Below are 25,283 nucleotides of genomic sequence, written 5' to 3' on the forward strand. Positions count from 1 at the left end.
ATGTTCTCTTGGAGACAATTAACCGTAAAGCGTGCTTCCACTCCTTCTTTTTCGTTAAATTATAGAGAGAGAAACAAATTAATACCGACAAACAAATTCTTTCAAATTTTCTTTCCTCCTTAAAAACAACTACTTCAAACCACCACACCCTGTTCTGTTTTTCATCCTTAATTTCTACAAATTATCTATTCACACAACAAAATATTGAAATAAAATGATGCAGATGGATCGTATACCCTTTTTAGAAGAATATGAAAAACTTATTGTTCGTATGAACACTCCTAGGTAACCTACAATTACTATATCTTCATTTTCTTTAATCTAGCTTTTAATTCTTGTTTAAGTTTGTAGCTTAACTTGTAAAAAAAACAGAATAATTATTTGAAATTTTCAAAAGCACATGTTTTTCTGGAACAATTTCTAATTCTACGGATCATATATTCTAGAAGTTTCGTTTGTTATACAATTTTGACTTTTTCTATGATTGACCAAATATTCAAACTTTTTGACCAATTTCTTATATTTTCCAGGGTTATGATTGACAATGCTGGCTGTGTAGATGCAACACGCATCATGGTAAGTGTTTAAAATTTGGTCACATAATTTTTTAATTTAGTACATTTAAATGATGATTTATTTTTTGGAATGGAATTTTTAATATATTTTATGTTTTGAATTTGTAGATTGATAGTGCAAGAAAAGATGGAATTCTTCTTGAAGCAGTTCAAGTTTTGACAGATCTAAATCTTTCTATTAGAAAGGGTTATGTTTCTTCTGATGGAAGATGGAACATGGATGGTAAGTCTACTTTAATATACCAACGAGCTTATAGCTCAGTGATACCCGATGCCTTTGATCCCTGGGCCCACAGTGGGGGAACCTTTGATCCGAAGAAAGGCGCAAGTTCGATTCTCAGTCTGGGCGCCCCGCATGGAATTATTTCTCCCTCCGGGGGGAAATTTGTGAAGTGTTTCGGGGGTCTAGCTAGCTGGGGTAAAAATCGCCTTGCCGTCACCGTGGTACCTGGGAGGAGGTACTTTGCCGGCACAGGTCTCTTTCGGGGTGGGATTGGTGGGTGCTACGGCACACAGGGTTAGCGTGTCCCTGCCAACTTACACGTTTTGATCCGAAGTCTACTTTAATATTGCAATCACAACTAGTTTTATTTAATTTAATTTAATTATAAGTATATACAATATATAATATATATAGTTTTTTAATCATGTATGTTTGTTAGTTTACTGATGACTGATGACTTGTTGGTTATATATGATTATCTACAGTCTTTCATGTCACTAATTTGGATGGCAAGAAATTAACAGATCATAGCATCATCAATTGTATTGAACAGGTAACTATACACTTAATTCCCTAGTTGTTATTGTTGGTCCGGTAACGAATCAAAACAACCATTAACGAGCAAAAATCAAAGACGAAAGAGATAAACACGATGAATCAAACATAAATCAATATCTTTAATATAAACGTTGAACTTGATGGAATTCAATGAATTCATAAAACATGTCATTAAGGTTAACATAGTTACAAAACCAACTTGTAATTGTTAAGAAAGCGGAAGCAAGATTATCAATGAAACAAGTTTATATGTTAAACCATTTAGTTGAATTCAATTCCATGTTAATATCAAGTCTTGAAATATATGCTTACAAATATAACAAGATTAGAAGAGAGTTTATACCTCCTCTAAGATTGTAGAGGGCTGAATTTTGGACAGCAAAAAGTAGAAGAAGGTGATGCAAAATGAGCTTCTAACTTGAAGCCTCAAGTGTGTAAAACCCAATCCTTTGATGAACCAACACCACCCTTTAAGTTAGTTAAGATTTAGACACTTAACTAACTAATTAACCAAGCTCAAAACCCTTTTATTTGCACTTGAAAAACTGGACAGCAGCAACTAGAAAGATGATGAGAATGCAAGCTTCAAAAGCATGAAACCTCAAGGAGAAATACCCCAAACTTATCACCAACACCTTGAAGTTTAGTTAGGATTTTGTTACACTATATATTCAGCTTTTTATTAAACATAAAACTGCCTCTTATTACCTCAAAGAACACGGCAGTTTCAGCAGCAAAATGGCTGAATAATTTTAGTGTATTACTTGAACTTTTAAATGCATGTGCTCCTTTTTTGGTCAAGCATCAATAACAAGGACTTGTGGCATATATTGGAAGTTACATCAAGTGTGGGAAGACTCCCTTGGTCTCCACAAAAATGTCCTATATGGATGTATTATATCAAGATTCATATTTTTATAAAACTTGTTAAAATTAGTCTTGTAAAGATATAAAACTTGATATATATAAAACCATGCATTTAAGTTACTTACATTTTATAAACCAATTTATAAAATATAACATAACATAATTATTTAAACCTATAAATAATTAAATATAAATTATCCAAATAATTTATCTCAAGTGATAATATTTTAGAAAACCGATTTTCTAAAGTTCAAGTGTCGCGTATTTATTTAACGATCCAATCGTTGTGATTAAATAAATATAAGGTGTCGGTAAGCTTGTTATTGGGTATGACCCGACTTGGATCATAACATAGTGGCCACGTTAATTTTAATATGTCTCTCGGGCATACGAAATACCTTCAATCTCCCACTTGCACGAGAAACATAAGAAATTAATGCAAGTGATGGATACCACCTAACGACCGTCCATCACCCCCAATATGTTATGACTTTGTGCCATTCAATAACATCATCCTCTTCGAGTTTCCATCTCGAATATGAATAGGTGAATCTTTCATTATTTCCTTTCGTCCTAGATGTCATGTTAAATCCAAGAGACACAGAGTGATCATTCTCTTTCTAGATTTAACTTTATCAGGCCTTAGACATCTGACTCTCAACGAATAAGAGGGACAAATTCCATCTTGACTACATACGTCCTAAATATGTACCTTGCATTGTACCTGAGCTCTTCCTTATGAACTACCATATTTCAGAATAGCGAAGGAAAGAATCAAGGCACAATACTTGGTAAATATCTGAACCCAATATGTATCTCAGGTCAGAGGATACAATGATATTCGCCTTTACTCAAGATTACATGTGATCAACCACAAAGGCTCCATTTAGCAAATCTTGAGGGCGGGTCTTCCAATATTTGCATCCCACAAATATCTATGAACCTTGGTAGCAACCTTGCCCCACATTCAGTCCGTGAATGTATACCAATCCAAGTTCATAATAGTCTAAACCTCACACTTGTTCCCACGAATGTGATCGACTACGGAATTTAGAATAATTACTTATTCATGGATAAAATATGCAAAATAGGAACATGACTCTAAATAAATTAATACCATAATTATATTAATGAGTTTGAATAATTTCGTTCCGTTACAATAATTAAAACAGATCATGACCAATCACTAGAATATCGAAGCCCTAATGCACAAACATGTCCTGTATGTTTTGCTCCATGTAAGAGCTTCGTGAGAGGATCCGCTATGTTAAGATCTGTGTGAACTTTGCGAATACATATCTTTCCCTTTTCAACTTCATCCCTTATGTAGTTGAATCTCCGCTCAATGTGACGGGTCTTTTGGTGAGCACGAGGTTCTTTGATTTGAGCAATCGCACCCTCGTTGTCACAAAAGATCTCAAGAGGGTCCTGAATGGATGGGACCACTCCTAATTCGTCTATGAATTTCTTCATCCATGCAGCTTCCTGAGCTGCCAATGAGGCGGCAATGTACTCCGACTCTGTAGTGGATAATGCAACAACATCCTGTTTTGAACTCTTCCAAGAGACCGCACCACCATTTAATGTGAAGACATAACCGGATTGTGGTCGAGAATCATCTCGATCAGTTTGGAAACTCGCATCCACGTAACCTTTTACAGCGAGTTCCTCCTCACCAGACCCATATATTAGAAACATATCCTTAGTCCTCCTAAGGTATTTCAATATACTTTTAACAGCAATCCAATGACTGTTTCCTGGGTTATTCTGGTATCTACTTGTCAGGCTAAGAGCGCATGACACATCCGGTCTAGTGCATATCATTGCATACATGATTGACCCAATGGCAGACGCATATGGGACTTTCTTCATTCTCTCCTGTTCATCTTTCGTGGTGGGGCACTGAGATGAACTGAGAAGTGTTCCCTTTTGAATAGGTACCAAACCTTTCTTAGAGTTCTCCATCTTGAACCTTTTCAAGATCTTTTCAATGTATGCACTTTGATTCAAACCTATCAGCTTCTTGGATCTATCCCTGTAGATCCCAATCCCCAAAACGTATTGTGCTTCTCCAAGATCCTTAATGGAGAAGCATTTACTTAACCAAGTTTTAACTCCTTGCATTGCCGGAACATCATTTCCAAATAATAATATATCATCCACATATAATATAAGGAACATAATGGTGCTCCCACTAGCCTTCTTGTATACACAAGCTTCATCACCATTTTTAATGAAGCCAAATATCTTGGCCTCCTCATTAAAACGATGATTCCACATTCTAGATGCTTGTTTCAATCCGTAGATTGACTTCTTTAACTTGCATACCTTCTTAGGATATTTCGGATCAACAAAACCTTCAGGCTGAACCATGTAGACATCTTCCTCAAGATGTCCGTTTAGGAAAGCGGTCTTGACATCCATTTGCCATATTTCATAATCATAATGAGCAGCAATGGCAAGTAATGTCCTAATAGACTTTATGTCACACCCCCAGTTAGGGCCTGGGTGAAATGTGACTTAATATCAAATCAACCAACATATTATAATATACGAGAACAATACTAAATGATAAAACAAACTTTATTGAGCACGCAGCGGAAAATGAAACGTAGTTACAATGATAGGAATAACAATAATGGAAATGTTCACATGCAGAAGTAATAAATGCGATATCTCTTGATCCTATGTCCAAGTAGCATCACATAAGCAGTAAGTATAAGAGCTTGAATCAAACAGCACCTGAGACAAAACATGCTAAAGTGTCAACCAAAAGGTTGAGTGAAGTTCATAGGTTTAACAAATAAGTTTGACCGTTTGTTTTAGACCACAAGATTTAATTTGTAAGGTTGATCTCCCGCAGGATCAAAAAGTTATGCCAGTGCGTGATATTTAGACTAAACGTTCAAGTTTGCCCCATGACAAGTTAGTTCTACTTGTCGGTTTAATTTCATTATCAAGCAATACAAAGATAACATCAAATGTATCGGGGACGTTACTCCCGATAGGCCTACCCCCAATAACTAAGCATGCCGCAGCACCTAAAAATATCACTGTAGGGACTTAGTCGGACATAGCCGGGTATAGCATAGTTTTAGTTGGTACTTGTGTCTAAATTGTAAATAGTAAAAGCAGCATGTGTCTCACCCCAATAAGTATAAAAAGTAAATTGAGCTCAAGTAAAGTGGGGCTATAAAAATCACCTTAGTAATTCGATGAAGTAAGGTAGTCCTTAAAGAGAATGTATGGATGATCGAAGCACAAGATAAGTCAACCTAAGAATAAGTTGAGAATAGTTTAGATGTTTTGCCCGTATGAAGATAAGTTTAAGTATTTTCGTGTGTAGTAAGTTTAAAGATTGTTTATCGTTTTGGAAAGGCTTTTGCATATTAGACAAGCTTCCAATCTACCCACTTTCAATTTAAAATGGACTTTTCAGGTCATTAGGTTTCTGAGCACTAGGATCCGTTAAATTGGTCAATCCAGACCCTCCACCTAAGACTTTCGAGCTTCCATCCACATCGAGAAAGTTTAAGATCTATACAAGTCTAATATACAGATCCAATATGTTTTTAGGTGTGTATAGGAATACAACACTTTAGTTATTTTACTTATAAGTGTTTCAATATATATAAATATTATATATATGTAAGGATACATATATATATTTATTTTAAATTTTGTTTTAGATCAATAATAGCATCAATTAATTATCTAATAATATTAACAAGTGTAATATTGATTTAATATCAGTAGGTAATATGTATAAAACATAATAAAATTTTTATACACATTAATATTAAGTTTTGTGTATTAAATAACACTTTTTATTATTGTTTTAATAGCTAAAATGTAAATAAATAGGTAAACAAATTAAACATCACATTTTATATTTTTCTTATGTTCTACTGATCAAAATAAGCTTAAGAAAAATTTATAGATTTTTGTTATGGTGTTTAAGTATTTATTTTCCATTTTCCTTTCGGTTTGTAATAATACAAAGTTTATAAAGAATTAATTATTAAATGAACCAAATTAATTCAACCAATATTTTTTTCTATGCTTATAATGTTACAACAAAGTCAGAAAAATTATTTATACATTTATATAAATAGTTTAACTATTTAATCATACTATTGTGTAGTTTTTAGTTTTAATAAAAAAAATTAAATAGAAATACATAACCATTAATTCTACAAATATTTTTATAACTTTATTAATAGTTATTAAGTAGTTTTTAATAGTTATCATGGTTAAAAAACCTGCTGTAACATGTAATTTCATTTTATTATAAAAAACAGTTTAATCGGGTACTGTAGCGTTTTCAGAAGAAAATTCAAATTAAATATTAAACATGCGAATTTAATTATAAAAAAAATTTATAATTACCCTTACATATGATATAGCAAGCGACTAAAATAAAATTTTACAAAAAAATTCGTTTACTATTTAATAAAAATCATTTATGTATTTCGGTTTATAAAAAAAAATCAGTTTTTGATTTTTAATAAATACTATTCCGACTTTATAATTCATGAAACTAATTTTTATAGACATTAGGATACTTAACACTAATTATCATGTATTTACATTTTTTATTAAAATTAATTTCGTATTTAATTAGTTTTTAACATAAAAACTAGCATAAAACTATATAAAAACTTAATAAAAACTATATAAATTAATTAGGGGACTTACAAAAAAATAGTTGCTGAGACTTGGGAGAGTTTCTTTCAAGTTGAGAGTGTGTTTTGAGGTGTGAGTTGAAATGAAACAAATGGGTGCTATTTATAGTGAAAATAAAGTTGATAAAATGAGTTTTATAATTTTTTTTTTTTAGTCAACAATAGGTGGTACTAGTTTATACCTTATTTTTAGTCAACATAAGGATGTAATGGTTTAAGATTCTTTAGTCTCATTATTATTACTATTATTATTTTTTACATTTACTACATTGATAAGTATTATTTTCTTTTTACTAATTCATGACTTGTATATATTTAGTTCCCAATTGTTTTATTATTTATATAAATGTCACTTTTTATTTATTACTTACAGGTTATTAGTTATAATATTACATAAATGCATAAATTTTAATTAGTAGCGAGTGTCGACTAACAGTTTATTATTTTCATCTTTTATTAACTTGTCAATTATTGCACAAAGTTAATTAATATGTTTTCTAACTCTTAACACTTAACAATTGTTGATTAAAGTTTGATCATTAAGTTTTAATTATATTGTTTGGGCATTTAATATTGAAAAAAATATAGAATGGAAAAACGAGGGTCGTTATAGTACCTCCCCGTTATTGAAAACTTCGTCCCGAAGTTTTTAGGTAGTTTTCTCGTTTGCATCAGCAGTTGAGAAGAGATGGGGATATTTCCGTTTCATATGGTCTTTGCGTTCCCAGGTATATTCGGGGCCTCTACGCGAATTCCACCGGACTTTAACGATAGGTATATTGCTTTTACGCGTTTGTTTGACCTCTCCTTCCATGATTTCTATAGGTTCTTCAACGAAGTGCATTTGCTCATCAATGCGGACATCATCCAGAGGAATAACGAGTGTGTCATCGGCAAGACACCGTTTAAGATTTGAGACATGAAACACATCATGTACTTGACTAAGTTCGGTTGGCAGTTCTAATCGGTATGCCACGGGACCGACTCTTTCAGTGATTGTGAATGGTCCAACATATCGTGGACTGAGTTTACTTCGCTTACCGAAGCGGACAACACCTTTCCAAGGGGATACTTTCAACATGACTTTATCTCCAACTTGGTATTCGATGTCTTTTCGTTTCTTATTGGCATAGCTTTTCTGTCGGCTACGGGCAGTTTCTAAACGTTGCTTGATTTGAACGATCTTTTCGGTAGTTTCGTGAATAATTTCAGGACCAGTTAAATGTCTGTCCTCAAGTTCATCCCAACACAAAGGGGATCTACACTTCCGTCCATATAAAGCTTCAAAAGGTGCAGCCTTAATGCTGGAGTGATAACTGTTATTATAAGAAAATTCAACCAAAGGTAGATGTCTATCCCATCCTTTGCCGAAATCGATTGCACAAGCACGTAGCATATCCTCCATAGTTTGAATGGTTCGTTCACTTTGACCATCGGTTTGCGGATGATAAGCTGTACTCATGTCGAGTTGAGTTCCAAGAGCAGATTGTAAAGTTTTCCAAAATCTAGAAACAAATCGACTATCGCGATCAGAAATGATCGAGATAGGAACACCATGACGTGAGACGATTTCTTTAATATAAAGCTGTGCTAATCTCTCCATCTTGTCGGTTTCCTTGATCGGTATGAAATGTGCAGATTTAGTAAGACGATCAACTACGACCCAAATAGTATCGTTACCGTTCGAAGTCTTAGGTAACTTAGTAACGAAGTCCATAGTGATACCTTCCCACTTCCACTGCGGAATGTCGGGTTGTGTCAACAGACCAGAAGGCTTTTGATGTTCGGCCTTGACTTTCAAACAAGTGAGACACTTACTAACATAAGTAGCAATATCGGCTTTCATGTTAGGCCACCAGTAGAATTCCTTCACATCGTGATACATCTTACTGGAACCGGGATGGATAGAATATCTAGTCTTATGTGCTTCATCCAAGACTAGTTCGCGAAGATTACCAAAACGAGGAACCCAGATTCTATTGCCAAAGTACCGTGTACCATTAGCTTTCACTTGAAGTTGGTTCTCAAAACCAATAGGTCCTTCACCTTCGATAAGTGTCGGTCTAATAGCTTCCAATTGAGCTTCACAGATTCGTGAAATAAGATTCGATTTGATTTTTAGGTTTAAAGCACGAACACGTTTAATATCGTCTTTTCGACTAAGGGCATCGGCAACTACATTCGCCTTGCCAGGATGATATTTCAGCTCACAATAATAATCGTTCAATGTCTCGAGCCATCGACTTTGCCTCATATTCAGCTGTTTTTGATCAAAGATGTGTCGAAGACTTCTATGGTCAGTGTACACCGTAAAGTGATTACCATAGAGATAATGTCTCCATATCTTTAATGCAAATACCACGGCACCTAACTCTAGGTCATGTGTGGTATAGTTTACTTCATGTTTCTTCAACTGTCTAGATGCATAGGCGATAACCTTCTCTCGTTGCATTAAAACACAACCAAAGCCATGCTTTGAGGCATCGCAGTAAACAACAAAGTCGTCGGTACCTTCAGGTAAAGAAAGAATCGGGGCTGTGGTCAACTTCTCCTTCAGAATCTTGAAAGCAGATTCCTGTTCTTCGGACCACTCAAATTTCTTCCCTTTTTGAGTCAGCTTTGTAAGAGGTTTGGCAATGAGAGAAAAATCTTTTATAAACCTTCGATAGTAACCGGCAAGTCCCAAAAATTGACGAATATGCTTTGCAGTCTTTGGTATCTCCCAGTTCTGAATAGCAGTAATCTTAGCTGGATCGACATGTATTCCGTTTCTATCAACAACATGTCCGAGAAATTGTACGGTTTTGAGCCAAAACTCGCACTTAGAAAATTTAGCATAAAGTTGTTCCTTTCGTAAGAGTTCAAGAATCATGCGCAAATGTTGCTCATGCTCTTTCTCATTCTTCGAATAGATCAAGATGTCGTCAATGAATACGATGACAAATTTGTCAAGATACGGTTTACAAACACGATTCATGAGGTCCATGAACACGGCAGGAGCATTAGTTAAACCAAAAGGCATGACACAGAATTCATAGTGCCCATAACGAGTGCGAAAAGCAGTCTTAGGAATATCGGATTCCTTGACCTTGAGTTGGTGATAACCGGATCTTAAATCAATCTTTGAATAAACACTTGACCCTTGAAGTTGGTCAAATAGATCATCAATACGTGGCAACGTATAACGGTTCTTGATAGTAAGCTTGTTAAGTTCTCGGTAATCAATGCACATCCTTAATGTGCCATCCTTCTTTTTAACAAACAGAATAGGAGCTCCCCAAGGGGACGAGCTTGGACGAATGAAACCTTTATCCAATAGTTCTTGGAGTTGGTTGGATAATTCATTCATTTCGGAAGGTGCTAAACGGTATGGTGCTTTAGCAACAGGAGCAGCACCAGGAGTTAAATCAAGTTGGAATTCAACTTGTCGAGGAGGTGGAATACCCGGAAGATCTTCGGGAAACACATCGGGAAAGTCTTTAACTACTGGTACATCTTCAATTCGCTTCTCTTTCGATTCAATCAGATTAACGTGGGCTAGAATAGCTGGATAACCTTTCATAAGGTATTTGCGGGTTTTAATACAAGAGATAATATTGAGATTGGAACCACTCTTTTCACCTTGGATAATAAGAGTCTCTCCATTTCCTAATGGAACATGAACGGTTTTATCGTAACACATGATCGCAGCTCTTAATGGACGTAACCAATCCATTCCAACTACGACATCGAAACTTCCTAGCTCGACCGGCAAAAGGTCTATCTTAAATTCTTTGCTGGCTAAGATTAGGTTGCAGTTTTTATAAATTTTATCAACTTTCATGATCTTTCCATTGGCTACTTCTACTAATCGTTTAGTTTCTAAGGGTTGAGGCTTTTCAGTAAATAGGGTACAAAATTCATTAGATACGTAACTTCGGTCGGCACCAGTATCGAATAAAATAGTTGCGTAGCAATTATTGACGAGATACGTACCCGTGATGACCTCATCTTCATCTCGGGCTTCAGCAGCAGTAATAACAAATGCACGACCCTTTGCAGCAGTAGTATTGGCTCCAGTAGCAGGATTATCTCTCTTCTTAGGGCAATTTGGACTAATGTGTCCCTTTTCCCCACAAGTATAACAAGTAGGAGGAGCTTTGGCAGGAACAATAGATTTATTCTTTGGAGGAGTCCTACACGTCTTAGCTACGTGTCCCACTTTCTTACACAACGAACAAGTGGCAGTGCACTGCCCCGGGTGATGCCTTTCACAACGAACACAAAAAGGATAAGTGCCCTTATAATTCGTCCTTGTACTATCCATAAGCTTTTTACTAACATTCTGAGTTGAACCTTGAGACGGCTCAAACTTCCTCTTACCATCATTACCCTTGGTTTCAACTTGCTTATTGGCCGACGCCCTTCTTCTCTTGGCCAACATGAGATTTTGTGCCATGAGAATCACAGCATCCAAAGTAACCTTCTCAGCAGCAATAACATTCCCTTGAACATCCTCGGGAAGACCTTCAATATACCGCTCAATTCTTCTAGCTTCAGTAGGAAACATTTCAGGACATAGAGTAGAAAGCTCCAGATAACGATTGGTATAATTCTCAATGTCAGTACCCTTGACCCTGAGTTCCCAGAACTCAGCTTCAAGCTTCTGAACTTGACTCCTTGGGCAGAATTTGTTGACCATCATACTTTTGAGTTCGTCCCATGGAATTGCATTAGCATTATCAATTCCTACGGACTTGGCATAAGCAGTCCACCAAGTTAAAGCATTACCACCCAACGAGCTAGTGGCATACTTTACTCGATCATCATTACCACAGTTGCAAATACGGAAAATAGATTCCATCTTTTCGAACCAACGAACTAGTTCGACAGCTTTTTCGTTTCCCTTAAAAGCGGGAGGGTGACAGTTTGTAAAGTCCTTGTAGGAACAAGGTTTTGGTTGAGTATTAGCATGATTAGCTTGGGCGTTGCCTTGGGCAGCAGCGAGTAACTGTTGGAATTGCTCAGTAGTTAACACAACGTTGTTAACGGTAGGTGCAGCTGAACGAACCATGATGTCACTACATAAAAGTGAACATATGTTTGATAAGTTTAACAAGTTATAAGTTTGAGTAATCACAAGTATGAATAAACTAAAGTATTGATATCGCATGATATTAATAAAACACTTTATATTATTAGAACGAGGCATTAAATAAGCCTTTATTACACGATTCAGAAATAGAAATTGTTTAAGGCACAGCCTTTACATAGATGGAAAATAGGAAAAATAACTAGGAAATATTAAGATTGAAGTAGTCTTCATATTTCGTCTCCAACCTTCTTCATAAACTCCTCAACTTTCTCATTTTTCGTCTTTTGTTTCTCATAGAGATACTCGAAGTTGTCATAAAGGTTGGTAACACGACTGTTTACGGCATTAGTGTTGTACTCTCTTATGGCAAGTTGTTCGTCGACTCGACCTTTCTCCATTTTCATTCGGACATCAACATCCTCCTTGAGGTAAGCAAGTGATTGCTTTCCCCAGCGAGTGTTGCGTTCTTCCTCGCACTTTAGCATCAGCAACTCCTTTCTTAGCTCGACGTTTTCTTTCATAAGTTTCTTCATTCGACGATCCACTCTTTCCATGTGGCGAAGTAGACCTCCAATGTTTCTCTCGGTATCGTTTCGTAATCTCATGATTTCATACTTAGGACCATCATAAAAAGGAGATCGGGCTCTCTTCCTTGATGGACCAACTTCTTCATGCTGTTTTCCCTTATCTTGGGTTCTCGGAGTTGGGTAGTATTGAGGAGACCCATGTGAATCTAAAATAGTATTCGGGCTATAATTCAGCGGTGGTGAAGCAGGACTATAAAGAGGACTTCGAACTGGTCTCGAAGTTGAAGAGTGTCCAACACCTACTTCGGTGGTAGGGTTGTGAGTTGCTTTGTTGGGCTTGTTAACGCTTGAGCTTGACATCCTATCATTAGGAAAGAGACCTTGATTAGAATCTTTGAGTCAAGTTTATTAAAGCATAATTGTTAAGATTATACGACAATCCTAAGTGCTTTAAGTCTAAGGCAGGAAAGGTTATAGTTTCCTAGATTGCTAAGGCACCCTAGCTAACAAGTAAGGCACACATAAAAATGCAATCCTGGTTCTCTATAACAGCCTGGTTTGCTCTGATACCAATCTGTCACACCCCCAGTTAGGGCCTGGGTGAAATGTGACTTAATATCAAATCAACCAACATATTATAATATACGAGAACAATACTAAATGATAAAACAAACTTTATTGAGCACGCAGCGGAAAATGAAACGTAGTTACAATGATAGGAATAACAATAATGGAAATGTTCACATGCAGAAGTAATAAATGCGATATCTCTTGATCCTATGTCCAAGTAGCATCACATAAGCAGTAAGTATAAGAGCTTGAATCAAACAGCACCTGAGACAAAACATGCTAAAGTGTCAACCAAAAGGTTGAGTGAAGTTCATAGGTTTAACAAATAAGTTTGACCGTTTGTTTTAGACCACAAGATTTAATTTGTAAGGTTGATCTCCCGCAGGATCAAAAAGTTATGCCAGTGCGTGATATTTAGACTAAACGTTCAAGTTTGCCCCATGACAAGTTAGTTCTACTTGTCGGTTTAATTTCATTATCAAGCAATACAAAGATAACATCAAATGTATCGGGGACGTTACTCCCGATAGGCCTACCCCCAATAACTAAGCATGCCGCAGCACCTAAAAATATCACTGTAGGGACTTAGTCGGACATAGCCGGGTATAGCATAGTTTTAGTTGGTACTTGTGTCTAAATTGTAAATAGTAAAAGCAGCATGTGTCTCACCCCAATAAGTATAAAAAGTAAATTGAGCTCAAGTAAAGTGGGGCTATAAAAATCACCTTAGTAATTCGATGAAGTAAGGTAGTCCTTAAAGAGAATGTATGGATGATCGAAGCACAAGATAAGTCAACCTAAGAATAAGTTGAGAATAGTTTAGATGTTTTGCCCGTATGAAGATAAGTTTAAGTATTTTCGTGTGTAGTAAGTTTAAAGATTGTTTATCGTTTTGGAAAGGCTTTTGCATATTAGACAAGCTTCCAATCTACCCACTTTCAATTTAAAATGGACTTTTCAGGTCATTAGGTTTCTGAGCACTAGGATCCGTTAAATTGGTCAATCCAGACCCTCCACCTAAGACTTTCGAGCTTCCATCCACATCGAGAAAGTTTAAGATCTATACAAGTCTAATATACCGATCCAATATGTTTTTAGGTGTGTATAGGAATACAACACTTTAGTTATTTTACTTATAAGTGTTTCAATATATATAAATATTATATATATGTAAGGATACATATATATATTTATTTTAAATTTTGTTTTAGATCAATAATAGCATCAATTAATTATCTAATAATATTAACAAGTGTAATATTGATTTAATATCAGTAGGTAATATGTATAAAACATAATAAAATTTTTATACACATTAATATTAAGTTTTGTGTATTAAATAACACTTTTTATTATTGTTTTAATAGCTAAAATGTAAATAAATAGGTAAACAAATTAAACATCACATTTTATATTTTTCTTATGTTCTACTGATCAAAATAAGCTTAAGAAAAATTTATAGATTTTTGTTATGGTGTTTAAGTATTAATTTTCCATTTTCCTTTCGGTTTGTAATAATACAAAGTTTATAAAGAATTAATTATTAAATGAACCAAATTAATTCAACCAATATTTTTTTCTATGCTTATAATGTTACAACAAAGTCAGAAAAATTATTTATACATTTATATAAATAGTTTAACTATTTAATCATACTATTGTGTAGTTTTTAGTTTTAATAAAAAAAATTAAATAGAAATACATAACCATTAATTCTACAAATATTTTTATAACTTTATTAATAGTTATTAAGTAGTTTTTAATAGTTATCATGGTTAAAAAACCTGTTGTAACATGTAATTTCATTTTATTATAAAAAACAGTTTAATCGGGTACTGTAGCGTTTTCAGAAGAAAATTCAAATTAAATATTAAACATGCGAATTTAATTATAAAAAAAATTTATAATTACCCTTACATATGATATAGCAAGCGACTAAAATAAAATTTTACAAAAAAATTCGTTTACTATTTAATAAAAATCATTTATGTATTTCGGTTTATAAAAAAAAATCAGTTTTTGATTTTTAATAAATACTATTCCGACTTTATAATTCATGAAACTAATTTTTATAGACATTAAGATACTTAACACTAATTATCATGTATTTACATTTTTTATTAAAATTAATTTCGTATTTAATTAGTTTTTAACATAAAAACTAGCATAAAACTATATAAAAACTTAATAAAAACTATATAAATTAATTAGGGGACTTACAAAAAAATAGTTGCTGAGACTTGGGAGAGTTTCTTTCAAGTTGAGAGTGTGTTTTGAGGTGTGAGTTGAAATGAAACAAATGGGTGCTATTTATAGTGAAAATAAAGTTGATAAAATGAGTTTTATAATTTTTTTTTTTAGTCAACAATAGGTGGTACTAGTTTATACCTTATTTTTAGTCAACATAAGGATGTAATGGTTTAAGATTCTTTAGTCTCATTATTATTACTATTATTATTTTTTACATTTACTACATTGATAAGTATTATTTTCTTTTTACTAATTCATGACTTGTATATATTTAGTTCCCAATTGTTTTATTATTTATATAAATGTCACTTTTTATTTATTACTTACAGGTTATTAGTTATAATATTACATAAATGCATAAATTTTAATTAGTAGCGAGTGTCGACTAACAGTTTATTATTTTCATCTTTTATTAACTTGTCAATTATTGCACAAAGTTAATTAATATGTTTTCTAACTCTTAACACTTAACAATTGTTGATTAAAGTTTGATCATTAAGTTTTAATTATATTGTTTGGGCATTTAATATTGAAAAAAATATAGAATGGAAAAACGAGGGTCGTTATACTTTAGCATTGCCACAGGCGAAAAAGTTTCATCATAGTCAACCCCTTGAGTTTGAGTGAAACCTTTTGCTACAAGTCTAGCTTTATATGTATCCAAGTTTCCATGTATATCGGTTTTCATCTTGAAAAGCCATTTACAATCAACTAGCCTTGAGCCAGTAGGTTGTTCAACAAGTTCCCAAACTTGGTTGTCATACATGGATTGCATCTCAGCGTTCATGGCTTCCTGCCATTTATCCTTATCAATCCTTGATAAAGCATCTTGGTAGTTTGTTGGTTCATCCAAATCAACCACATAGCAACCATCCATGAGAAACCCATATCTCTCAGGAGGATTACTAATCCTACCAGATCTGCGAACGTCTTGTGTATTTTGATCATCCATTTGATCACTCTCAACATTTTCATGTTGAGTGCTAGTGTCAACCAATTGTGTATCATCTACTTGATCTTGAACCTCTTCAAGATCTATCTTCCTTTCACTATTACCTTCCATTAGGAACTTAGTTTCAAGGAATTCCGCCTTTCGAGCAACAAATACATTTTGCTCGGTCGGATCATAGAAATAGTATCCCGTATCATCCTTGGGATATCCTATGAAGATACACTTCGTGGATCGAGCATGCAACTTATTAGCATTATAGCGCTTTGGATAAGCTTCACATCCCCATACTTTCAAGTATGAAAGAGAAGGAGGTTTTCCAAACCACATCTCGTGAGGAGTTCGTTCCACTTTCTTGGTTGGGGCCATATTTAAAATACGAGCCGCGGAGCATAGACAATAACCCCAAAACGACAGAGGTAACGAGCTTCTTGCCATCATAGATCGAACCATATCCATTAGGGTTCGGTTCCTCCTTTCGGAAACTCCATTAAGTTGGGGTGTTCCTGGTGGAGTAAGTTGTGAGATAATCCCACAACTCCTAAGATGGTCTTGAAAAGCATCGCTTAGGTATTCACCTCCTCTATCGGTACGTAGTACCTTGGTTGTCTTGTTGAGTTGATTTTGTACTTCGTTTTGATATTCTTTGAATGCTTCAAAAGTTTCATCCTTATGCCTTAACAAGTAGACATATCCGAAACGACTGAAGTCATCAATGAATGTAACAAAGTATCTTTCACCATTCCTAGTCATGGGCTTAAAGGGTCCACACACATCCGAATGTATTAATCCCAATAAGTCTTTAGCCCTTTCATAGGTCCCTTTGAAAGGTGCTTTAGTCATTTTGCCTTGTAAACAAGATTCACATACATCAAACGAGTCCATCTCATTTGATTTCAAAAGTCCATTCTTTTGAAGTGTATGCATTCGGTTCTTGTTTATGTGACCAAGGCGACAATGCCATAAGTAGGAATCACTCAAATCCCTTTTGAGTTTCTTGGTGCTTGTATGGTATATTGAGCTATTAGATGATGTGTCATCATGAACCAATTCATAAATTCTATTTGAAGGCGAAGCCTTAAAATAGAATACATTATCTAAATAAACGTGTATATCATCATTAACAAAATTAAGATAAAAACCACATTGTTTTAAACGGGAAACTGAAATAATGTTTCGACATAAATCCGGTGCATACAAAACATTGTTCAAAATAAGTTCCAAACCACTTGGAAGCTTTAATACAAAGTCTCCTTGAGCCTTCACTTGCACTTTGGCTCCATTGCCCATAAAGAGACTTGATGTTCCCGTTTGCTTGCTACTTCTTTTGAAGCCCTGCAAAGAATTGCAAATGTGAGTTCCACATCCAGTGTCTAATACCCATGTATTAGAAGAAGTAATACTAAGCTCTATATATACCATATATATATTACCTGAGGATTGCCCCGCATCCCTCTTTTCCTTCAACTCCTTAAGGTAGACTGGGCAGTTTCGTTTCCAGTGACCCATTTCACCGCAACCGAAACACGGGTCTTCCTTGGGGTTTGCTTGTCCGGCAACCTTTTGCTTCTTGTTCTTGTTTTTGGTTGGGGTAACCATCTTCCCCTTTCCCTTGCCTTGATGAGCGGGTCCTTTCCTTTTAGCTGCCTTAGGCTTAGAGGTGTTATTACCTTTGGACCCACCATCATTGATCATTAGTACGGGTGAAGCCCTTTTACCCATGCTAGTTTCGGCCGTCCTTAACATGCCATGAAGTTCACCAATGGTCTTATCCATCCCATTCATATTGTAATTAATTACAAATTGGTCAAACCTCTTTGACAAGGAGTTTAGGATAAGATCGGTGGCTAACTCATTAGAAATGTTGAGATTAAGACGGTTTGCACGATCAATAAGGCTTTTCATTTTGAGGACGTAAGATGAAACGGATTGGGTGTCATCCATACGACATGCATGTAGTGCTCGAACGGTCTCGAAGCGCTCGGCACGTGCTTGTTGAAGGAACATCTCCTTCAATTGCGTGATCATGTCGTATGCAGTATGATGCTCGAAATCCTTTTGAAGTTCGGGTATCATAGTCCCAAGCATTAGGCAAGCAACTTGCACCGAATCGGCGCAATACTTATCCCAATAAGCCATGCCTTCCGTATCATCCTCGTCGGGTTGATCGGGAATGGGGTCCTCCAACACATACGCCTTATCCTCGAGTTTGAGGACAATCCTAAGATTGCGGAACCAATCCATAAAGTTCGTATGGTTGAGTTTGTCTTTCTCGAGGAGAGACCTTAATGATAGGTTGTGTAAGTTAATTGGTGCATTTTGCGTGTTGTTGATGTTATTGGCGGCCATCTACAAAATTTAACAAAGTTCATTTAAGTATTGATTTTAAATTTAATAAACAATACCCTTTTATATTTTAATTGACATATTAAATCTTAGAATCCAACGGTAAACCAAATTTCGGTTAGGTGACCTTTATCCCGTCATTTGATTTAGCTAGGTAGTCATTATATGACAATTGCAATCCTTTTGCAACTTCTAAGTTATGAGATCATGCAATCCTTTTGCATGGCATATTATCCCATCAACGCCTATTTGTTCATCATGCTTCGGTGACCCTAAGTTCATGATTTCCAAATCAAGTCGTCCTACTTGTGTAAACATGTAAATTTAACATACAAGTGGTTAGGTGACCTTTATCCCACAAGTGTGCAAAATTCACCTTAATCATATTAGTTAGTTCATAATGGTTAGGTGACCTTTATCCCATTATGAGTTCCCTACTATGTTCAAGTGTCACACAAAAGGATGACATTTAACTTGTTTACCTTGTGAAAAAGGGTTTTAAGTTTTCATTATTTCTAGTTTGAGAAAACTTTTATACCATACACCAACATGCATTTAGTGTATAGTTCATTTGAAATTCATTTTCAAGTCTTGTTAGTAAAACCAATTACATGATATAAACCATTTTATATGCAATGTCATTTATGTCCTTGATAACCATTTATTAGTGACCTTTGTTGTTTTAATTATAACCAATTATAATGTCATTTTGCAAGTTGTAAATATGTGATAAATTGTAGCAGCCAAACATACAAACACAATAAACATGCAAAACAACCAAGTTCACAATCAAGCCAATTTGGTAGACATTTGTTTAGCCAAAACAAATGTCACCTTCTAAGGGTTATGACAAAGTAGGAGATTTACAAATCTCCCACTAGCTCTTGCATCCATCTTGTGTTCTTCATTCATCTTGAATCTTCATTCTTCATTCTCTTTACAAAAATATATCCTAATACATTTTTCTAGAAAATGAAATTACAACCTAATCTATTTTACATACCAAATATAAAATAAATTACAAATGAATAAATATTACAAATTATTACAAACCAAATGAATGAATTATTATTACTAACCATAAGAATGGATAAAACAACCACATCATACACACATGCAACCACAAGGCCAAGGCTTGATTGTGAACAACAACTAACAACAAAACTTGACCAAACTTTGAAGTTCCAAACCCATTTTGAAACCCCTAAAATTCGGCCAAAATTAAACCCCACCCAAAATCCAAAATTTTTACATTCTAGTTTCATGCATGTTACTAGATTGTAAGATTAGTGGATTTAAAAGTCATAAACAAGAAGCATATTTCAAAGACCGGCTCTAGATACCATTGATGGAATTCAATGAATTCATAAAACATGTCATTAAGGTTAACATAGTTACAAAACCAACTTGTAATTGTTAAGAAAGCGGAAGCAAGATTATCAATGAAACAAGTTTATATGTTAAACCATTTAGTTGAATTCAATTCCATGTTAATATCAAGTCTTGAAATATATGCTTACAAATATAACAAGATTAGAAGAGAGTTTATACCTCCTCTAAGATTGTAGAGGGCTGAATTTTGGACAGCAAAAAGTAGAAGAAGGTGATGCAAAATGAGCTTCTAACTTGAAGCCTCAAGTGTGTAAAACCCAATCCTTTGATGCACCAACACCACCCTTTAAGTTAGTTAAGATTTAGACACTTAACTAACTAATTAACCAAGCTCAAAACCCTTTTATTTGCACTTGAAAAACTGGACAGCAGCAACTAGAAAGATGATGAGAATGCAAGCTTCAAAAGCATGAAACCTCAAGGAGAAATACCCCAAACTTATCACCAACACCTTGAAGTTTAGTTAGGATTTTGTTACACTATATATTCAGCTTTTTATTAAACATAAAACTGCCTCTTATTACCTCAAAGAACACGGCAGTTTCAGCAGCAAAATGGCTGAATAATTTTAGTGTATTACTTGAACTTTTAAATGCATGTGCTCCTTTTTTGGTCAAGCATCAATAACAAGGACTTGTGGCATATATTGGAAGTTACATCAAGTGTGGGAAGACTCCCTTGGTCTCCACAAAAATGTCCTATATGGATGTATTATATCAAGATTCATATTTTTATAAAACTTGTTAAAATTAGTCTTGTAAAGATATAAAACTTGATATATATAAAACCATGCATTTAAGTTACTTACATTTTATAAACCAATTTATAAAATATAACATAACATAATTATTTAAATCTATAAATAATTAAATATAAATTATCCAAATAATTTATCTCGAGTGATAATATTTTAGAAAATTGATTTTCTAAAGTTCAAGTGTCGCGTATTTATTTAACGATCCAATCGTTGTGATTAAATAAATATAAGGTGTCGGTAAGCTTGTTATTGGGTATGACCCGACTTGGATCATAACATAGTGGCCACGTTAATTTTAATATGTCTCTCGGGCATACGAAATACCTTCAGAACTTACAATTGATTTAAACACAGAAACATCGGTGGCCAGGGGAGATCGAGCATTATCTCCCCTATGCACAGGATCGCCGAATGCGGCTCTCTCAAAGTAGGGTTTAGACTCCTGATCTCTTAACCCTAAAGACACACATAAACTGATATATATAGACGACTTAGACTTAGGTTGCCCTAATGGGCCTATCGACATGAATAGCCCAACAGTTACATATGCTCCTATAACTGATCAGTTTCACGCGTGTATATAAACTAGGTGTACAATGTAAGAATAGACGTTATTCGCCCAGTGACGGCCATACAAAATATGCATCAACAGTTATTACTCATTGCTTTTTTATCTTAATTGTGATTTATTTATTGGATTATTCTAACGACATTTCTTAGAGCAGTCGTGAACATACATAAAATATTATATATATCGGTGTATAAAGTGACAGCTAGTGAATTGTACCACACCTTTATGCATGATAACGACTGTCTTAAGGGATGTCATTAGAAAAATCTTTATTTGTTATAACGTGCTTATCTGCATATATAATATAAGTTTTGCATAATTTCGAGTGTTTATTCTTTTCTAAAAAATCAAGCTGATCAACCCTGTTAAGAAAATATTGTTTGAGCTAGTGTAGAAAACTTAAATAAACATGTCCAAAAAAACTCATATTTCACCCCAAAAAAAGCAATGTTGATAGTGTTTGGTTATTTATTTCTTTGTTATTGTGAAGAAATGTTGAATTTGCTATATATGTTTGTTTATTGTAGTCACTTGGAGCCATTCATAGTACAAGATCAAAATCAATTAATGGAATGACAGCATTGGAACTAACTGGTACAGACAGAGTTGGTCTATTATCCGAAGTTTTCGCAGTTTTATCCGATCTTAATTGTGATGTAGTTGAGTCCAAAGTATGGACACACAATGGTCGAATCGCAGCTATAATTCAATTAAAAGATTGTGATTCGGGTAACCCAATTGAAGATTCACAAAAAATAGACAGAATCGAAGGTCGGTTAAGAAATGTATTAAAAGGGGATAATGATATAAGAAGTGCTAAAACATCTGTTTCGTTAGCAGTCACTCATACAGAAAGAAGACTTCATCAAATGATGTTTGCGGATCGTGATTATGCAAGAACACCGATTATAAAAACTAGTGGACGATATACGCCACTAATATCAGTTCAAAATTGTTTGGAAAAAGAGTACTCTGTTGTCAGCATTCAGGTTAAAGATCGAGCCAAGCTTTTATTTGACGTTGTATGCACTTTAACCGATATGCAATACGTCGTGTTCCATGCCACCATCAATACTACAGAAGATGGCGCGTATCTGGTACTTTTTATTTCATGAACGAATTTCATATGGGTTTTGGTTAAATTTGCTAAAGTTTTTATCTTTTTTGTGTTTTAGGATTTTATGTCATTAACATGATGAAATTTGATATGGGTTTTGGTTAAATTTGGTAAAGTTTAAATCTTTTTTTTTGTGTTGTAGGATTTTATGTCATTAACATGATCAAATTTGATATGGGTTTAGGTTAATTTTGCTAAAGTTTCAATCATTTTTGTGCTTTAGGAATTCTTTATCAGACATATAGATGGAAGTCCAATTAGTTCAGAAGCCGAAAAGCAACGAGTGATTATGTGTTTACGAGCTGCAATTGAAAGAAGAGCATCAGAAGGTGTTAGACTTGAACTTTTTAAACCCGATAAACCAGGGCTATTAGCCGATGTGACAAGAACGTTCAGAGAAAACGCGATCAATGTGACACAGGCTGAGATATCTACAACCGTTGGTATGGCTCTAAACATATTCTATGTAACCGATGCGATTGGAAACCCTGTAGATTCAAGAGTCGTAGATTCAGTTATGCAAAGAATCGGGTCAGCTTATTTAAGAGTAAAGGAACAACCATTGATGTATAGTCAAAAGGAGGATAATGATGAACAAAACACAAGTAGTCTCGGTGCTGCAGTTTTGGTTTCACTTGGAAGCTTGCTAAGGAGAAATCTGTACAATATGGGGTTGATAAAATCATTTTCTTGAGAAAGGGGTTAAAGTGCATTGAAGGGTTGTAGTTCATGCATCAAAAGTTGTGTTATGAAAAAGATAGCGTGGTCATGGTTTGGTGTTGTGGTTTTGTACTTCATAGAAGAAAAAAGGGGCATTGGTTGGATTGGTAGATAAACATAGTTACATAGATGTGAATATGTCAAAATACTTCTTATTTTGAGTAGTTATAGTTATTCTTTATTAATTATTAATATATATATTATTACGAGTATTTTAATGTGTATTGAATTTTTATTTTGTTGTTTTTATATTATAATTTATAATTATTATTATGCAATGTTTTAGTATGTTAGTACTAGTTTTATGAGCCTGTGCGTTGTACGGCAGTTGTACAAATTAATATTCGATAACGTTAGCATTGATATTTTATCAAATGTATAATACAATACTCACTAATAATATTTGTATCGAAAAAATTAGTATTGAATACTAACGTGAGCCCGTGCATTACATGACAGTTGTATAATTAGTATTTGTTAACGTTAGTATTAATTGATATTTATTAGATGTATAATAATAGAACTACAATGAGAAAACCATTTATTATCAATAACATTTATATCAAACATTAGTATTCAATATAATAACACATTGATTATAAGCTCGTTTAATATACTAACACATTGATTATAAGCTTGTTTATATGGCAGATGTAGAAAATGTTATTATAATCTGATTATAATCTGAATTAGTATGATAATCTGATTTTATATATATAATTACTAACACATTGATTATAATCTGAATTAGTATTGAACTAGATTTGTGGTCCGCGCTTCGCGGCGGATTAGTGTCATTTTAACGCTACTATATCGTTAGACAGTTTTCGACCTCAAAGTCATCAAAATGTTTCAGACCATTTACGCAATGGCCGGCAACTGTTATGGTAATATTCTACTATATAAATGAAAAATACGTAAACAATTGGATATATGCTACAGTCTGGGCTGCAATGTTCAATTTAACAACAAAACGAATCAAAAACAAATTAAGTTTTGAAGCTTCTAAACAAATTACTTATTTGGCAAAACCTTATGGTCCATATAATTTTAGTAGGTTTTTTTAAAGATAAAAAAAATCAAATAATATACAGTATATTGAAAAAGGCGATGAAAAATAAAAATATAACGCTTTTTACATATATTTTTTTAGGCTTTTATTACGATAGGATTGTATTAGAAAATTGAAATTAGATTTTTATGTATTTGCAAAAAAAAAAAAAAAATGCGCCTGGCCCGCTTCGCTGGGCCAAAAGGCATTTCTGTCCACATAATTGGTTATCGTTGTACGAAACTATATGTTTTTCGTTAAAATATTGTGTACTATATTTAAAAAATTAAAAAAAAATAAAAAAAAACCTAGTTAAACCAATTAAAATTTTGATAGTTTAACAAATCAAATTCACATAATTTAGTTGTTTAAATTGTTAGCAAAAAAAAAAAAAAAAAAGAAAAGGAAAAAAAGAAAAATTGTTAAACCAAAAGTAAATAATAATTGATATGTCTGACTTATTTATGCACATTAAAAATACCTAATAGCTTATCTTTAGAAAAATAAAAAAATATACGTAGTTAATCATTTTTTACCAACCGTTTATATAAACGGTTGGTAAAAAATAAATTAATGACTGATTAACTATTAATGAAAACAAAATCTTCACAATAATAGTTCTTATGAATTTATAGTATCATTTTTTAAACGGGGTAAAATAAATTTATTACTATATATAAAACACTCTCCAAAAAGTTTATTTATTTTTTTATTTATGACTAAACTAAAATAATTTTTTTAATTGATTCATTCAAATTAGAAATATAGGCCAAATATCAAATATGAAAAAGATCTTTGATCAAGTTAATTTTTTCGTATTTTCCTTAATAAGAATTTCAATTACGAAAGTTATGAATTTTTGTATAAAATGTTATTGTACAAACATTTAGACACTACAAATATTTACAGAGACAAACATTGATTTAGGCAAATATTTAGACACTACTATTCTGGTATGATTTTTTGTACTGTCTTCAATAAAGTAGTCTTCCAAATAATAATAATAAATCAAATGTATTAATTGAGGTAATTAACATTTCAAATATTATTG

At 33.7% G+C, this 25,283-nt stretch overlaps 1 protein-coding gene across 1 annotated transcript; it reads left to right on the plus strand.

Annotated features, from left to right (window-relative positions):
• Window positions 1-183: 183 nt before the first annotated feature.
• On the plus strand, window positions 184-23,452 carry LOC139853013 (ACT domain-containing protein ACR8-like). The gene is made up of 6 exons (XM_071842381.1): window positions 184-285; window positions 531-576; window positions 684-798; window positions 1,284-1,351; window positions 21,872-22,441; window positions 22,685-23,452. Exons 1-6 carry the CDS (start codon window positions 215-217, stop codon window positions 23,153-23,155), a joined length of 1,341 nt encoding a protein of 446 aa, XP_071698482.1. The 5' UTR covers window positions 184-214; the 3' UTR covers window positions 23,156-23,452.
• The last annotated feature ends 1,831 nt before the right edge of the window (window positions 23,453-25,283 follow it).

The sequence above is a fragment of the Rutidosis leptorrhynchoides genome, chromosome 6, assembly GCF_046630445.1.
Source record: "Rutidosis leptorrhynchoides isolate AG116_Rl617_1_P2 chromosome 6, CSIRO_AGI_Rlap_v1, whole genome shotgun sequence".
In the NCBI taxonomy this organism is placed as follows: Eukaryota; Viridiplantae; Streptophyta; class Magnoliopsida; order Asterales; family Asteraceae; genus Rutidosis; species Rutidosis leptorrhynchoides.

Coding starts and splice junctions, on each gene's coding strand:
- LOC139853013 (XM_071842381.1), top strand. CDS start 215: ATGATGCAGATGGATCGTATACCCTTTTTAGAAGAATATGAAAAACTT. Junction 286..530: donor GTTCGTATGAACACTCCTAG/GTAACCTACAAT, acceptor TATATTTTCCAG/GGTTATGATTGACAATGCTG. Junction 577..683: donor TAGATGCAACACGCATCATG/GTAAGTGTTTAA, acceptor TTGAATTTGTAG/ATTGATAGTGCAAGAAAAGA.